This window comes from Lytechinus pictus, chromosome 12 (assembly GCF_037042905.1).
Source record: "Lytechinus pictus isolate F3 Inbred chromosome 12, Lp3.0, whole genome shotgun sequence".
NCBI lineage: Eukaryota > Metazoa > Echinodermata > Echinoidea > Temnopleuroida > Toxopneustidae > Lytechinus > Lytechinus pictus.
In genome coordinates, this window is record NC_087256.1 from 9,882,901 (window position 1) to 9,902,715 (window position 19,815).

General features: G+C 35.5%; 1 protein-coding gene across 1 annotated transcript; it reads right to left on the reverse strand.

The window, feature by feature from the left end:
* Positions 1-3,803: 3,803 nt before the first annotated feature.
* LOC129273507 (WW domain binding protein 1-like) lies at positions 3,804-15,872 on the reverse strand. The gene is made up of 5 exons (XM_064107862.1): positions 15,822-15,872; positions 14,299-14,392; positions 9,341-9,499; positions 8,818-8,998; positions 3,804-7,480 (listed from the first exon to the last, which is right to left on the reverse strand). Exons 1-5 carry the CDS (start codon positions 15,870-15,872, stop codon positions 6,760-6,762), a joined length of 1,206 nt encoding a protein of 401 aa, XP_063963932.1. The 3' UTR covers positions 3,804-6,759.
* Between the last annotated feature and the right edge of the window lie 3,943 nt (positions 15,873-19,815).

Below are 19,815 nucleotides of genomic sequence, written 5' to 3' on the forward strand. Positions count from 1 at the left end.
AACCTGACCCATAATTATCTCACTCCTTTTCGAGATACCCATCTGCGTCTGCTTCATGGTTATTTCCATGCTTCCCATGACATTTAGTTTTACAAAGAATTCTCCCGGAGAATTCTATTTGGGGTTGGTACATACATTATCTTATGTTTTCTCACTTCGATCAGATAATATTTGCAATTTTGCCACTGGTATAGTCGTCGTTGATAATAATAATAAGCACCTTTGTTACAAAATTGAAGAAGTATATCAATTTGCGCTATACCACTTTCCATTTTTTTTTTTTATAATACTTGTGCTTGCGGTATACTATTATGTTTGGGGGAGGGGACTGGGGTCCAAGTCATAAACTTGTATACCTCAGATAGTGAATTTATCCGCAAATTATAGCTTTGTTTAATTTACTGGGAATGACGAACTGTTGGTATAGTTTTACCAAACTATATTTTTTCTGAGTGTTTATTGTTTTTCAGAATTTTTAGGTTTGCCCCCAAAATCGATAAAAATATATTTTTGTTCAGTGGCTACGGTATCAATTATTGGCCTTGATGGTGATGAAGCCTACATCTATACGTGATCTGCAGGCATGTTTGGTTGAAACATGAATTAACAACTGGTCCGTCTACCACACAAAATATTGTTGTTACTAATTCTTTTATGAGCAGTGTTATGTGATGCCTTTGGTTTAAAGTGAAAAGCCCCCCCCCCAAAAAAAAAAAAAATAATAATAATAATAATGATAACACTAAATAAAATAAAATAAATAAATAAATAAAATAAAATCCATAGCCAAGAAAAGGGGAAAGAAATGGTAAAATATTGGTTAAACTATTTGTAAACATTATGTATAAATCTATCACAGTGTTATTGCGAATTATTCATAAAGATACAAATATTTGCGTGACGTATTCGTTTTAGAAAAAAAGTAATATGGCATGCATCATAACTGCTCGCTACTTGCATTTTGAAAAATGCTTGTTGTGCCCCTTGACAATGGGCGTATACCGTTGACTAACCATGCTAACCATGACGCTATAGAAATAAAAGAACTTGTTTATCTGTAACTGTCAAAGAAAGCAGCTTTGATGCAATACCTGCTTTTATGATTCATTTTTTACCGTTGACTGAATTTGAATCCCTACTGATATATGATTCTGAAATCGCGCCGACAATGATCTCACACAGAAAATACCCTAATTTCACAATGGATATATTATATCAATACCCATATCCCTTTCGAAATGCTCTCTTTTATTTTTCTTCTTTTCTTTCGTTGTGTCTGTTATTTGCTATTTATAGCAGGATTTATGACTTGTTGTTGAGCGTCAGTTTGATCTCAGCGAACTTTGACTTTATCCATGGCGTTTACTACTTTTCTTTCTATTTCTGTCATTCTTTTCATTGGTAAATGGCAAACCAAATTGCTTTTAGGGTGATATAAATAGGGCCTATTAAGTGAAATGTGCTGCTTTTCGATGTGGCCAATTACAAAACCAATAGATTGATTATTATTGATGGCAGATCTTCAATGCGGAGAGATGAAAATTTATACAAGATTATAGAAAATTGTGTGACGTTTTTGTTTTTATTTTGTTTGTTTGTTATGTTCTTTGATTACTGTTTTGTGAAGCACTGAACTATGGACCTATATTCTGATTTGTCAAGATTTACACTTCATGTTCATTTTTCAGAATGATGCATAGAAAAAAGACTTATTCCACCGGATTTGATTATGACAGATCCACTGTCATGATATATATCAATTTGTATGGTATTAATTTGTATTTTCTTGATAATTTAATCACGGGAATGTATCTTTGAAGATTATCGTGTAGGATGATACTGAAGGACTTAGTGGTATTAGAGCGAAGATCCGGTGTCATAAGATAAAAGTCCGTTGCATCTTCACACGGGATCTTCACAAGCTTTCGAGGAGTGACGGTTCCAGGAGGCGTGAGTCCGCCCTAGCTCCAATCCGGGAAGGAAAACAAATTGGGGTCTCTGGCGTCCAGGGGGGCCGGGGGTGATGGTTTTTCTTGCTTGTCCAAAAAAAAAAACAATCCACGAGCAAGTCGCCAATGTGATGACAATTGACCTCTATTTTTTTATTGCTCAATTTTTGTTTGTCAGAAAAATGTTGATGAAAAGGTTGGCACCCATTTTGGGCCCCTATCATTGCTCCGTCTCTGCATGCACTTCTATCAATTTCGTCGTGAATATTCGCGATTTGATGTATTTGCGATGTCCCTTCAGGGCCACCATACCACATAGCTCTATTCATAATTCACAAGAGTTGGCATCATATTGTTGTTTATACCAAGATTCTGTCGAAGGAAACTTGCTGCCTAAATAATTTTATTAATTCCAATGAATTAGAGCTCACATTGTTCCAATATGATAAATTAGGAGCCGATATATTTCATAACCAAAGTCGGGGTTTCCCACACCTAATGGGCGGTGGTGCAATAACGTCATTAAGCAATGCATGGCACGATGTCATTCTACCCCCATAACATGCAACAAACAACTTTCAACATGAAAACAATATGGGCCTATGTTGAAAGTTCTTGATGAGTCATGAATTCATTCGTCAGATGTTTTTCAGATCGAGATGGTAGTGTTCAGTGCACATCATTACGATTACACGCCCTTCTATCGTAATAGTAAATGAGTTCACGATGTGACCTACATTGTATTGAAATCTGAGGAGATGAGGACCAATCATGCATGTCTTCATCCCGGGGTCCTCTTTGACATTTTGTTTTCTTCAATTCGCCATGGCCTAGTTCACATCGATTTACATAAAAACTGGAATTGTTCTTCTTTCACAGTTTCTGACAAATATAAAACTGGTGTCATCGTTTTGAGTATAGCTTATAGGCAATTCAATTTAATAATAATAGGCCTACAGGCCTATCTAATTTCCTGTTATGTTAAAAAATATCAATGCATTTTTAGTTTTAGTTAAAAAAACACCGTATTTCCCATACCTGAATTTTGATTCGAAGTTGGTCACCCCCTCCCCCCGCCAATTTATTTTTGATTTTTTCATTCGAATCTGTCGAAGATTTCTCACCCCAAACCCCATAGGAAATCCAAACATTGCGCAACCCAATAAAGCCCTTCATTTATTTATGTGGGTGAAATATTAGATATTTCATGCAATGATTTCCCCATGTACCCTTTTTACTGTTATAACTATATCACTACTGTTTTTTTAACATTTGCCCTTGAAGATCAGACCTTCAAACGAAACCTGGATTCACTCGAGGCTACATGAAAACTAATCCCCATATATCCTCTTCTCTTTGTCTTGTTTCTCTCATCCAATGTAGGTCCAGCCTTTTCCAGTTTTCTTCTTCTTTACAGATTAGATTCATTCGCCCAAACCCTACATGTATCTCTCTCCATCCTTCTCTCCTCAACATTTATTCCCTTCTTCTCCTTTCACTCTTGTCTATATTTTCATCTTCTCATTCCTTCCAAGCAACAAACATTCTTCAAGTAAAGTTAGAAGCACAATCATACATTCTCTTCCATAAGTCAGAGAAGTATAATAATAATTTGAAAAAAAATGTAAACCCTTGTTCAAAATCGTGAAGCCTGCAGACAAGACAAGATGCATTTACTGGCAAAAAAAAAGAATGAGTAGGTAACTTGAGTATTTGTAGCACTCGCCTGACTGGGAATACATGTTTAGAAGTTCAGACAATATCCAATTTGCCATACATTCTTATCTGCAGATTTCAAGATTAACATATCAACTAAAAAGCCCAATGTAGTAAAGACAGAGGACGATGATCAAATACAATTCTTTGAATATTTTTTATTCTTTTTTAAACATATTTTCTTTGGTTTCAAAATAGTGAAAGTTCATTTCATGACAATTTTAAATACCAATAATGTAATTGGTGATAACATATCACTTTACAATTCATGTTACATGCATGAATTTCATGACTCGTTTGATTAATTATGAAGGAGTAATTACTGAGGACTGCTACACAAGCTAAAACAAACCCTATGAGCTTTAAGTTCTAAACTGAAATAATAAACATGAATAATGTAGAACTTGTCTAGGCCTATACATCATTCAAAAACAAAATACACATCCAGTGTATATTGAATCAATCAAGACAAAGAAAGATATTTGATATATCAAGCTCCATTTGTGGCCAAACCTGTTGGCGCATCAAAAGGAATGCAATCATAATCAAATACTATAACGGATACAAACAAAACCTACATCCCATCCTCAACAAAAAACATTGCATAACTAGCACCTCAAATGACACGTAGATGGCATTAGATGAGTACAATTTAATACTAACACATTCATAATAAAAAGAATGATGCCATAAATCACAATCAACAAATTAACTACTAATGTAGTAGAAAGACCTTTTCTACATTCCTTTAGATATACAGACAATACACGTATGAACCTGATGTATTAAAAAGGAAATGCAATTTCAGTTACATGTATCATATTCATATCTACTTTCATGTACATATACAATGTATGTACAATAACATGATACACAATGTTCATTTTTGTTTTTTTTGCCAAATCTCAGCCATTTTCAAATCAAAATGTATTTGGAGCATACTGTGACTATCGAATACATGTTTTATTCAGAAATATCAATATCATTGCTCGACACTCCATTAGATTATTCATCAATTTCTTTTGTCAGAAGTTTGACGAAATTTGAATCAACAAAAAGGCATAATTCAAACAATCATACAGTTTAAACATGGTATTTGAAGTTTTGAACACATGATAATATGCTTGATTTTGTCAGTAACAAGACACTACACGTATGTATTTTTCAATTTTTTTTGTTAAAAAATAACTTCAATTTTTATTAAATCAACTACATGTAGCAACCTTTTTAACATCTACATGTATATGCGAGTATAAAACATCTTGGTAAGCAATCGTGAAATTTTGTTCATGTAAGAGAAAATATTCAAGAAAAGGACAGTATTGTTGGAACTTATAATATAATCCATAGCCATTCAAGAGAAAACATCACACATTGAACTTCTTGCATTTTGGTCACTGGAAAATAGACAAAACACTTTGAAAGACTAGTACTACGAGACTAATTTAATTAATGCCCATCATTTGTATTCTGCTCAACATTTTGGGGAATAAAATTGAATCAACAAACATTGTATTGACATATCTTGTTAACTTAATTACATCATAACTAAGAAGCTCAAAGCCAAGAGAGCTATTTCACGAGGTATACATGAAGAAAGTTTAAAAATAATCAATTTTTTAAGATCAAATTTTCATCAAAAGATGGTAGTGAGGTAAAACATCCACATGTACAAATAGACTTCCTAGCACATGTACTTCATTAAAATTCAATGGCAAGTACATGTATTTTTCAAGCACTCTGTATAGTATTTAAATCCCACATATCAAACATGATAGTTCTGATGATAAAAACCCAAGGATACAACTAGAAAAAAAATCTAGTATCTCAAAGGGCAAATTCGTTGACTTTCTTTCTCACAATAAAGTTGAAACATTCTTAGGTCAAGTCCACCCCATGAAAATGCTGACTTGAATAAATAGAGAAAAATCAAACTAGCATGGTGCTGAAAATTTCATAAAATCGGATGTAAAATAAGAAAGTTATCACATTTTAAAGTTTCGCTTATTTTTCACAGAACAGTGATATGCACAACTAGGTGAGTAAGTCGATGATGTCCATCACTCACTATTTCTTTTGTTTTTTATTGTTTGAATTATACAATATTTCATTTTTTACAGATTTGACAATAAGGACCAACTTGACTGAACCATATAGTATTAAAAACAATACTAATTCCACATGTTCAGGGAGGAATAATCATATCAATTGACAATGAGAAAATTATAATATTTCATATTTCATATAATAAAATACAAAAGAAATAGTGAGTGGATGATGTCATAGTCTCCTCATTTGCATACCAGCCAGGATGTGCATATAACTGTTTTGTGAAATTAAGCGAAACTTTAAAAATGTCATAACTTTCTTATTTTACATCCGATTTTGATGAAATTTTCAAATGTAGCCTATCGCAGAATGTGCCGGATATCATGGAAGGAAAGGAAATCAAACGATGTCCTGAAACTAATGGATCTCACACAGAAAGAACTATTAATATCAATAAAAGAACGCAAACTCTCATATTATGGCCATACTAGAAGACATGAATCTTTGTCAAAGAAAATCATGAAGGGAAAAATTGAAAGCAAAAGAGGAAGGGGACGTAAAAGAAAAAGCTGGCTTGGAAATATTGAAGAGATGACAGGCAGAAAGATAAACGAATGCTGCAAGATAGCACTGGATAGAGACAGATGGAAAACCATGACATCCAACCTCTTCAAAGAGAAGGAACAGCGGTAAGGTAAGGTATAGGAATATATTAAGAGATGTTTCAAATAACACACAACTGATTAAATCAAAAGACAAAAAAAAAATTATGCAGCACATATCAAAAGCTCATAGGGCAATTGCCCCCATGCTAACCAAAGCTGGCATTGATCTTGCAAAATAATATGCATTACTCCTTCATTACATTCATCACTATCACCATGACAACATAGAAATGACAAAATTTCCATGAATTATCTAAGCCATGCCTCGTGCTCCATAAAACGGAGCAGCTATTATTTCGGCTCACTTTTACTGCACAGAGAGCAGACAGAAGGTAAATTCATCTGAATTCTTTCATCCAACCTTACTGCTCTGAATTCCTTCAGCGCAGATGTCTCCACCTTGACAAGAACCCTAATCCCCTTCTAGAAGAAGTTCTCATGTCAACTACAGTATGTCCATTGCTCGGATCATCCCCTTGACTATCGTCCACCAAAGAGCTTGACCTAACAGCTGTCCCGGGATGTGATAGCGGTGTTCCTGAACCAGCAGGTGAGTGTCCAACACACACTGAATTTTGTCTACATGTATTTGAAGTGGAACTTGATGACTGAGATGAAGATGTGACAACTGCTGTTGTGAAGCGTTGAGGTGAGCCATGAGGACTCAGAAAACGCTGGGGCCTTTGAGCCATGGAAACCACTGTTGTCTTTGGTGATGCAGGGACAGGTGGTGGCAACATCCGAGAATGTGGAGTGATAACTGGAGAACGCAGTGGAGACCCACACGCACATGTTGCAACTACCCCTGAAACCTGTGTTACAGTTGTAGACAAAGGTCTTCCTGGGGTGGAAGGTGAGTTGAGGGTTGTGTTGCTACCACTATTGTTTTGATTTTGGTGCTCCTCCTGTTGCTGTTGCCGTAGTAGTTGCTGCTGTAGTTGTTCTGGAAATTGTGTTCCAAACGAAAGTCTTGGCTGTGTCAAGATCTGAGTGTTTGGCATCGAAGAATAGACTGGTGTGCTACTACCAATGATTTGGGAGTAACTCGGCGGTGCATCAGAGGGACTACATGTAGGAGTACTGTTCAAGGATGAGAGGCTCCTGTAAAGAATTTAAAAAAAAGGTCATTAATTCACAGAATTTAAAACTGGTTGGAGTCACTCCATTGAATTAATAATTTGAACTACATGTAATTATACTTGTAAACAATTGGCTGGCAATTTAGATTAAATGAAAGCAAAAACAAAACCAACACACTGTATTAGCATGGACCTACTACAAGTTGTAATAGGTCCATGGTATTAGTAAAAGGCCAATGAACTTCTCAATAAACTGTCCATGAATAATTATCTCTGATCTTTGGATTCTATGAAATTCTAAATCATTATGGGGCAGGATATGATTAAAACTAAGGAAGTAAAGTAGCTTTCTAATTTGATCATGCTTTCAAGAGGCATGAAACGTTAACAGGTTGTAGGCTTTAGACATGACAGCCAAGTGTTCAACTCTTCTAGTCATAATCCTCAAAGTCCACTGCACTATTCTTAACCCACTGCCAAACTTTCCACTCCTATGAAAGGTTTTGTCTTTGTACGCTTTTCTTGTCAAGGTAATTTTTCTAACCTTGTCTCCTACCTGATACCGACTTGACATAAACAGGATGTGGAAGACACTTTCGAGGCCAGTCAAATAAACCACTTATACATGTATATGGTAAATGTCCCAGAATAAAAGCTTGGTTTAGAAACTTTCAGGAATTCCAATAAAAAATAATATCTCCAAGAGGAACTCAAGATGGCGGTATCAAGTTGAACATTCACATGTTAGTCATTGGCGTTTTAAGTAAGATATTTGCAATCATATCCCATATTTAGTGACTAAGTGATCATGAAAGGTGTAAAAAAACATACAAAAAAAAAATAATATCTCCCTCTTTTTCAAGAGTTTCAATAATATTTTCCATCTTTACTGGGGTGCATGTAATACCAGATGTTAATTATATATAAAATGAAAAAAAAATCTACTTCGATTCAATCTTAGACCATCACCTACAGGAGATGTCTGAAATTACTGAATAGGGCCTACATAGCAAGTTTTCTCAATAGTGAGATGAAGGGGAGGATGCAGGTTCTAAATCCCAACAGCTGATAATATTGGCAGCAACCACACAGTTATGATTCATACTTTTACAAGCAAATCAGCACGTACAGTGTTTTGAAGATGACATTCACACTGAAGGACCGATTTATGGTAGGGCAACAGAGTTCACGACTTTGCAAGAACAGAAAAATCCACATTACCCTTTGTAGGTCTTTACAGTGATTACATGTATGTATACTTACATGTTCAGTAATTTCAGAATAACCCACTGATGATCAAAATTGAATTTCGAGAGTCTATTTACCATGTTGCACACAATACAGAGAGCTTTGACTTACTGAGTTATTGCTTGGAGGCCACGGTGGGGTGGGGGACAATGATTACCCCCTGCTGGAAGACTAGTGCTAGGTCCCTCTCCGAGACATGGTATGGCAGCTTCCACATTGTAAGGAGGGGGCGGTGTATCGTATGACACCGTTTCGCCAATCTCTGAGTATGATGGTAGCTTACATGGAGGTACTGCAAAGAGAGAGAAAGAGAAAAAAAAATTGATATGGACCTTTAATTATTTTTAACAGGCATTTCAATTTTCATAGAACTGAACTTTTAGGGGGGAGGGGGAGACAAGTAGGGTCATCCATTGTTTCTAAAATAAAATCTTTAAAAAGTGTTGAACAACCTAATATTAATGCATTGCCTTGCGATATTACCTCCAAAGTTTTGATAACGTACAGACACAGCATTCTATAGCCTTCTATGATGCATCTATCATTAAAAAGTTGGTCAGGTCATATTTCAAAGGAAAATTTTTAAGGTTAGGTATCGATCATACAGGTGGAGTATAAAGCACTATTGACTAACCTGGAGTAACGTCTGGAAAGTTATAGCCTCTGCCAAGGAACATATCCTGAATAGAGCAGGTGCGTTCGCATCGGTTGTCCCTCCATGGATGGAAACGTTTCCTCTGCCACACACAGAACCCAATGATAAAGACAATCAGGAACCACACAAGCCAGAACCCTGTGAAAAAGAACAAGAGTACATTAACCATTTAAAACATAAAATTTATGCGCATAAAGGAGTCTGATATGTATTATGATTGAATTTTCACGTTTTGCAACAATACTCATAGCCAGAAAGTAACAATGTGTGCCTTCCTTAAATTCAATTTTAATATGATACTCAGGTAAATCAGTGCAGTAAAATAAATTTGGCTTTGTGTATCTCCCAACACGTACATGTACATGGCCCATTGCATTTGGCAACGGCAATTATATGCACTATAATATAAACATGTTGGTATTATCATATTGCAAGTAGAAATTCCCTCCCTATTCCACCAGAGCTACTTGTCCGGTTCATTCAGCAATGCAATAGGTTATGACGAAATGACACCTGAGGTAACACATGTTGTTGCTACAAGATCAGCGTAATATTCTCCATTTGATGGTTCATAGTACATTCATCTAAGAAATTCAGCCATAACCTGGCACAACAACATGTACATATCATTGACTAATTGACAGATCATAATTCAAAGTCTACATGTCGACTTAATACATTAGCTGAGATAGCAAGTGTTGATGACCAAAGTCATCTTCAGATAGACTTATCATGAAGAAATACATGTACATGTAGGACTATACTCTGTGATGTTGATTCAATGGGGACTCCAGAGTACATAAAACAAATATTTGCCTCCGGTTATACCCATTAAGATTGTACAGAAAAGTCATGAATTTGACTATATATGTGCAAAATAACTAGAACTTAACATCAAATAAGTTTTTGACATAAAAAAACATTACAGAATATCATACAGATTACATGTAGTGTACATCAGTTTCATTTCATGAAAACATATCAAATTAGTTTAGTGAACACTGCATGCACGGCAAGGATTTAAGAATTCAGTTGGGAGTCAAAGTTACAGGGCAAGAACATTCTCTGATTACAATCCAGTGTTTTCTTACAAAGAACCCAACCTAGATTTGAACATCATTCAGAGATCATATTGTCAAGGCCTGGTCATTGTTAAACCAGGAGAAGTTCAGGGAGAAACGACCATGAGGAAACAGCATGGGCTGGGCCCATCCAAAGGGAAATGATCACAACACTTGTTTACACTCTCAGCACCAGGCCAGTCTCTCTCTCCACAATAAACTATGAACTCGAATTGTAGCCCAGTGGAACAGTCCACCTACACACAGGCCTATTAAATATTAAACCTAATGAGCCAATACATGCACAACCCCTTGAGTCCATGATATTACATAAGCCTCGAATTGTTTATCATAATTTTCCTGACCAATATGCATAACAAGCTGAAACAGCTTTCCTGCAGTGATGTAGAAGACTGTAATGTACATTATGTGTTCAAGGTGAAGAAGAGGTCTCACACAGGGACCTGTCTCAAAGAAGATTGATAACAAGACTACACAGGCCTATTCAGAATACCAGGAAACCACTCTCTACTGGTTTACTGGAGTATCCTGCAAGTGATCTCTAAACCACAAAGCATTAATTAACGACCACTAAGTATCTCCTCATAATTAGATTACTCATCATTATCAGCTGTGATACTATATCTTGCATGAAAACAATGGAGACTTCAGATACAGTATGTAAACACAATATCAGTGGACATGTTCATGAGGCTTTTAAAAAAGGAATTTGTCATGGTTTCTCTGCTAAATTATACGTTTATTGTACAATGCAACCTCTGACTAGTAATACATTTGTACAATATAGACCTCCATTGCAACCATACATTTTTTTTTCTTCTTCAATCATTTAAAAGAAAAACATGTGCACACATTGGCACCACAAGTTGGCCATCATTCTAATCAAACTGTATTATTCATTTCGTTCAATATTTTATTTTCAACCAACACAGATCATGAACTTTCATTATCATAATTTTTTTAATGTTTATGTAAAATAAGACATGGGCTTACACGTTGATCAAATGAAGGCCTACATGTACATACTGAAGGCTACATGTACATCATGTCAGCCTATGATGCAAGCAACCTACCCATATTCGATATTACTTGTGGAAAATATAGGCCTATACATACATGTATATTCAAATATTTTCTCCTTTGATATAGAAGCTCTACATGTACACATATAGTGGCCATTAACAGATATTATCAGGGAGCACACTTTGTGCAGGGCAGGGCTGAGCAGCATAATATTAAAGGTACCAATTCACAACACGTGACTCTCCTTTGCTGTAAACAAGATTGCTCAGGAGAGGCCTGGGAGGGTAAAAAACAGGGACTAGAATTGGCCTCTGACCCCATCCCTCCAGCAACTGGTGAAATAAAAGAAGGCTTTGCTGCAAACAAGGAAGGAGTACAGTAAGCATGTACAAAAGGCTATACTGCTCTGAATGACCTGGTGATCTTTTGAGACAGATTTAGATCTGGACAAGTGATTCATGATTGAGATCATTAAATCTCTCAGTTCATTCTGGATTGAATAACACTGTTCTTGGTAAACAACCAAATTCTCTCATGTTTCTCTCCAATCTTTGGGCATATTGGGACAGAAAGAACACTCCCAAGTAAAAATTTGTTTGAAAAGCATATTTATATCAGTGTCCTTATTTTTCAAATAAAATACTGATGACATGTACTGAACAAGTAGCCCTACATGTAGGACCTACATAAAAATTATGTAAAAGCATAATCTGAGCATAAACCAATTTCCACTACATGCCACACTGTACATAAGGCCCAATGACAAGTTTTTAATAAACTAGGCCTACATCAATACATTGTTTCAGTGATTTTCAATTATACTGCTGAAATGTAATTTTATTTTTCATGTGCTTATTTGAAAATCTAACTTATTTTTCAACATGGGATGTTTCACACATTTTCCTGGCCCCGTTTCAATCAAGTGACATTTCACATCGCGAAACGGCCACAAGCTTCACTTTACACATCCCCTTTTCGGTCATGTCTACATGTAAACCAAAAACTGGGTTCCACCCCCCCCCCCTCCCACCCAAAATGCCTACAGACCTAAATTCATTATTATTTTCTTATAAAGCACATCTGAACAATGGAACCTTTGAATTTTATTCAATTTTTTTTCTGTGCCAATACTTCTAGGAATTATTCTCTGAACCATTGATTAAATCTTGAACCATGTTCCTGGATCTGAGCCCTAGAAATTTCAAGGAAAATAACCAAGAGACAAACAATGACTCAACACTGTCCAACTTTCAAGGACATGTACCTTCAACTCTTATCTGAACAATCAACTCATCTGCATAAATGCTAGGATATGGGGCACATTACCAAAAATCATTTCTGGTAGGAATGCCAGAAGCGTCTTTCCATCACTTATCCTCCCATTTTATAGACAATACAATCGGAGATGCAGGAAAACTGTTGTGAAAAACCCATGGCACCTTTAAAGAGGGATTCAAAGGCAGTCTTGCACAGCAGCTTTCCTACATTCTCCACTGCTAATTTCTAAAATGTTTGCGGGATTCCTGAATGATAGACGAAGCACTGACTTCTGTAAAAAAAAGACTTGTGCACAAGCAACTTTTTTGTCAAAATGATGAGTAACGGTACTTCTAAAATTTCTTGTTTAGATTATTCAGGTAGCTTTGATATTACATGTAGCTGCTGAGTATAGGTACATGTACACCGACAGATTTTACAAAATTCAGGATTCTGGGGCTGATTTATGCTGTCCCAAGTACGCTGCCGACAGGAGAGGAAACTGGAAAATGCATGCCTGTTAATCATTGATCCGCCCTGGGATTTTTTACCCGTATTAACAAACAATAATGTCAAAGGGAAGTGTCAATCAACAACAGGTTATCAAGATTTTACCTGGGAAAACAAGAGAAGCCAAGTTGCACCTTGGAGAGTGTGTCTGAATAGTAATGTCGGAACGAACACTACATGCACATTCAGACAAGATAATTCATGTATCAATCGATGAGATAAGAAAAATATATAACATAGGAACACTTGGGGGGATCATAATTATATTGTTAGTCCTTTCTTGATACATGTAAATCATTGATCAACTGAATGATCCAATATGATTATTGCATAACAGGACGATGTGTCCGAATGACCATACATGTAATCATACAGACCCTATTTAAAGTATAAATATATTGTAATTGCAGGGTAGGCCTGGACCTGGTTACTCTGAAAGTGAAACTGATCTTTTCTTTATGGATGTAGTCCGTGTGCTCATTCTATGTGGGGATTGAACATCAGAAATTATTGGAGCATTGCATAGACTGTGCATATTGGTACATGAACTTGAAATCGTTAAAAAAACAAAAAAACAGATGAACAGTGGAATGTCAAATGATGTCTCATAAAGATGCTATCCTGGAATTTAGATGAAATCTTTCAAACAGTTTCAAGTCAATTATCCAATAGCTACCATCATCCATCACAACCTTTAACTTAAAGTTTGCTACATGTGCATGACAAACTGGAACACACAGCTGGAGATAGATTTGAGTAATCTTTCTTAGAAAAATGGCAATTGCAAATTGTATCAACAACAGGACTTGTTTTGGCTTCCTTCCCATTTTAGCCTTCTCTATTCACTTGACATTTGTCATTGATCCTGAAAGAGATTCCTCCTTAAGACTTGAAAGAAACAACTTATAATTTGGCAGCACTGATTACTTGTTTATGCCCCCAAGATTTGACCTATTTGGCAGTGAATGCACAAAAACAGCGGAGTGTCCTGTTCATGTAATGTGTACAAGTTTGTCATGCAGGTCTCAACAATTTAATTGTTTTACATGCTTTCCAAATACTTACACCAAAGTTCATAGTAATATGTACAACATTCTCCGCTCCCACAACAATGACCTGTCTCACACCAATATCCTTCCACTTGGCAGAATTCTCGTGCCTGTAATAAAACAGAAAAGAAAAATGAGAAAAAAAATATTTTAATCAACTTCAATTTAAAATTCTGTTCACCAAATACATGTATATATAATCATGTCTTCCTTATACCTAAAGTCACATTTGCTCTACGGCAGCCGTACAGCGAGTCAAAAACTGCTGTTCTAACATTTTTTTGTAATAACTACATACATGTATATATAGATGGTTTGAATAAAAATGAATAAACCACTGTTATCGACTCGATGTATGGCCACTGTAGGGGAAATGTGACTGAGGTATCACATTCATGTTAAGAGCTGTAAAATATTCTTTAACTTGATTTTTTGTTTGGGAATTAGGCTACTATCAAATTACATGCGTGTCGACTGAATTGCATTAAGTGCCTTCTTGACCAATCTACCAGGAGTCATTGACTTTGTAAACACATAAATTTCTATTGTTTGGTGAAACTCCTGGTAGAGGAAGCTCATAAAAACAAAGGACTTATTATCAATGTGACCTACATTCAACCACTTTTTTAATCTACTATTTGATAGAGTGACTGTTTATATACTTCCTCTTTGTCTAGATGAGAATAGCATTTACACCTGTTATTATGCTAGCAGAGCAATGAGAATATGCCTACAGTAAGTGGATGCTTTCAGAAATCAGAGGCCTTTGTATATGTACAAATAGGCCTAAGCTTTTTCTGCTCAAAATAGTTCGGTTTAAACTTGAATAATTGCAACATCAGGCAAAAAAAGTATTTCATTTTTTTCTGGGCTACTTTATACTGCCTAAATCTGCAGCATTGGATATATATATCTTTAACATTGCAATGAATGGGGATTTCTAGGGATCTCTAATTTGATTTATTCTGTTCCTAAGCAAAGTACTCCGCTGCCCATCAGTGGATGTCTCAGAACGGAATACCAAAAATATTCCTTGAGTTTACGGCCAAAACTGCACAAACTTATGAGGAGTACACTGGCCCTGGCAAATGGAATATTTCTTGAATTCAATGAATTAAACCCATCTAATGACTATATTTTCAGAGTCTAAGTGATGTAGACCTAGCTATTTATGACATTTTAATCCGGATTAATCGCATATTGCATAGCTTATTGCGAATATGTTGACTACATGTACAGTACTCCCCAATATGGCACAAAATTGTACACCAAGTTTTATACATGTCTAGGCCTTAGCACTGGCACAACTATATCTATAGGCAAACAATTCAGACCAATAATGCACCATTTAAATGTCTTGTATCAATAAATCTTGCACATCTTTACATGTAGGGTAAACTGAAAGGACAATCTGACACTACAATTAGGCATGCTAGAAAGTATAAAATTGGGTCTGTGTATTTCAATAATTTCCATCCTGAAAATGAAAAAAAAAAAATTAGATTAAGTGAAAGCATGTTCACTGCTTAGTACACTAACCTTAGGACCAAGAGCATCCCTGGAGAGTATCAAGCTAATTACAAAGGCCATGCCCTTTAAATTTGTATACAATGAATAGAAATACATGTAGGTGTCTGTCATGAAATGACTAAGGATTAAACCTACATAAGCCTATTCTATGCAGATGAATTGCCCATTCACAGCTTCAGCCTTCATTGTACAATAACTTTGATCAAAACAAGGTAGGCCTATTTAAAGGACAAGTCCACCCCAACAAAAACTTGATTTGAATAAAAAAAGAAAAATTCAACAAGCATAACACTGAAAATTTCATCAAAATCGGATGTAAAATAAGAAAGTTATGACATTTCAAAGTTTCGCTTATTTTTAACAAAATAGTTTTATGAACGAGCCAGTTACATCCAAATGAGAGAGTCGATGACATCACTCACTCACTATTTCTTTTGTATTTTATTATATGAAATATGAAATATTTTGATTTTCTTGTCATTGTCATGTGAAATGAAGTTTCATTCCTCCCTGAACACGTGGAATTCCATTATTTTAACATTTTGTGCTTCAGGCAAGGAGGTCCTAATCATCAAATTCGTAAAAATTGAAATATTGTATAATTCAAACAATAAAAAACAAAAGAAATAGTGAGTGAGTGACGTCATCGACTCTCTCATTTGGATGTAACTGGCTCGTTCATATGACTATTTTGTTAAAAATAAGCGAAACTTTGAAATGTCATAACTTTCTTATTTTACATCCGATTTTGATGAAATTTTCAGCATTGTGCTTGTCTGATTTTTCTCTATTGATTCAAATCAACATTTTTCTGAGGTGGACTTGACCTTTAAGAAGTGGATCAAGGTTCATCTACATTAAATGTGTAGTACATGATGAGATCACGGCTCAATAATACCATAGAGCTATTACAACCTACAGGCAAGTCCACTCCAACAAAAAATTGATTTGAATAAAAAGAAAAAATTTAACAAGCCTTACAGCTAACACTTAAAGGAGAATGAAACCCTTGAAACCAGCTGAATTCATATCAAAGAGAAAAATCAAAGGAACACATTGTTGAAAGTTTGAGGAAGATTGAATGAATAATAAGAAAGTTATGAGCGTTTGAATATTGAGATCACTAGTGCCATGTAGATCCTCCCATCGGCAATGCGACCAAGATCTGTGATATCACACACGTACAACTCCCTCATTACTTTAGTACTTATTTCACTTATATTCTCACTTTTATAGAGTTTATCACAAGGTGAGGTGTTCTCTTTATGAGATGACAAGTACAGAGGTTTCACAACATTATATCATTGATGAATCGTTTGTCATATGATTAGAATGAGCAAAAAGAAATGTTTTGGGGTATATTTTCAGTGTCCAATTGGGAGAGTTGTACGTGTGTGACATCACAGATCTTGGTCGCATTGCCAATGGGAGGATCTACATGGCACTAGTGATCTCAATATTCAAATGCTCATAACTTTCTTATTATTCATTCAATCTTCCTCAAACTTTCAACAATGTGTTCCTTTGATTTTTCTCTTTGATATGGATTCAGCTGGTTTCAAGGGTTTCATTCTCCTTTAAAAATTTCATCAAAAAATTAGAAATTTATAACATCTTAAATTTTCATCTGCATTTGATTGCTAGAATATGGGGCACATTACCAAAAATCATTGCAGTGTTTTTTCTTGCAGGAATGCCAGAAGCGTCTTTCCATCACTTATCCTCCATTTATAGGTCACAAAACCGTTTGATTATTTTGGTCAGTAGGCCTATGCAAATGGGGTGACTGATGGCATTCCCCCTCCCCCAAATTCATAAAATTTGGAGAAGAAAAAATGTAAATGTATCTTAGTGTCTGAAGGCTATTTTAGACACCTGGAAATTATGATACAAATTCGTTGAATTTCAAAATTGGGGAACAAAAATGTTATGGGATATGGGAAAGAGGCCTAAAATTTTCAACTGTTATAATTCAAATGCCATCCACCATAACATGTCTTAAGATAGCTGCAGAGTTACGAATTGACCAACTCACACAAGTGTATGGCAGAGAAAGCTATCTCTTTCATGTTCAAACAATAGATGCTTCTCTGCATTGATCTGTTCCACAAGTCCCTCTCTTCTTTTTAACCCCCCTTTTATTGGTTCAATGGATTTTGTACAGGCTGGGACACTGGACATTATCTCCATAGACTATCCAAATACAATGGTCCAGGTGCAGATAAATAAACAAATGAACCACTCTTGACAGTTAAATTCAAATGAGCAAGACAAGTCTAGTCATAACTCCCTTTCTCCTCAAACATGCAATTGAAAAAAAAATGTAGGACAAAATCGGGCTACATGATAGGCCTATAGGCCAAGAGGCTACATCATGATCTTGGCATAGGCCTATATCACAGAAGACCTATTAAAATTTACATGCAGGAAGAGAAAATTTATGTTCAACAAATCATGTAGGACAATGAAATATTAGGACTATGTCTATGGTCTGTATTAAGCATACAGGCCTATAAAAACTTCTGCAAATATGAATACTAGTCATCATAATTATAAGAAATATTCTGCTTATAATTATTATTTTTGCATTCATATTGCCCCTAAAATGCATTATTTGTTATGTTTATCTTCATGGTATATATTTTTGAAATAATATTACATTATGAATATCTCATCAAGCATTGCTCATTTTAACTTTTCTTGTGACTTTAAAGATTATGTACTGACTTTTACAGATAAATCACAATAATACATAAAATAAGCAATACATGTACTTTGAGAAATATCATTATGTAAAAGATTTGTAAAATTCAGCTTATGCCAGCATACCAATCTTGGAATGTAGGACGTAGGGCCATGGTTCACAAATGTTATCCATACAACATGTACAACCCAAGTTCAGAATACATGCCTTTAAAATCATATACTGAATATGAAGCCAGGGGTGAACAAAATTACAAAATGTAATTACCGATAATAATATCAGCCTGAAAAAAAAAGAGGTCAGAAGAAAAAAAAGATGGTGAGGTAACGCTATAAAGTATGGAATAATGGTATTTTCAAAAAAGATAACCCCCCCCCCCAAAAAAAAAAAGGCAGCATAACTGTTGGTCAAGAGCGTAAGCAACATGTACTGAAGCCATAAAGGTGTGTGTATACTATTGTGGATGGAGTGAAACCAGTTCGAACCAGCTGTTCGTTGATGCACGGTGTGTACGAATGATGAAATACATGGCCTCATGTGCATGCTCTACAGTGATACACGTGGAACATTAAAGAGCATTTCACTGCATGTAGTAGATCATGCTTTCATCAATAAGGGTCATTTACTTGAATCATGGAGCTTTACAAACGGATATCATGAATAACAATGTAATATTCCTAGATCTATGTTGGAGTTCATCATATTTAATTCCATGACTTTGATACGAAAACTAGTATAAAAAGAGTATCTATTATACATATCCATCATCCAATTTCAGCCATATTTAGGGAGTTGGGGAGAGGGAAACTCTATAATAGATAGTTTTTAATACCATTTCCACACAACAAATAACTTTTTTGTATGTACTGTACGACAGTCTTCAGTATAGCTTCCAATGCAAAGTGCACAGCATGTACATTTCAACACACATACACATCAACGTACACTCGATCGAAGGGTCTCCATGTGACAATCAGCTTCCCAGGGTCTTCCCCATTTTGCAATGCATATTTTATGTGACACAAGAAAGCAGCCAATGAGAGTGGCCCTTCGCTGCTCGTTCATTGGTCGATGCCTCAGCAAAATTTGCATTGCCTCATTACTATTACACACGCATGCTCAGATGTGACAGCTGGGCTGATTGTATGCTAATACAATCAATTTAGTTCTCACGGGGGTGGAGCTTAGATAAAAAAGGGGGTATTGAGTAACCTGTTTGTTCTCGTATTTTGAATGGGATCGGCCAGTGACCGTTAAAGGCACACATTGGGCATTTAAATACCCTGCAATTGTGTATGT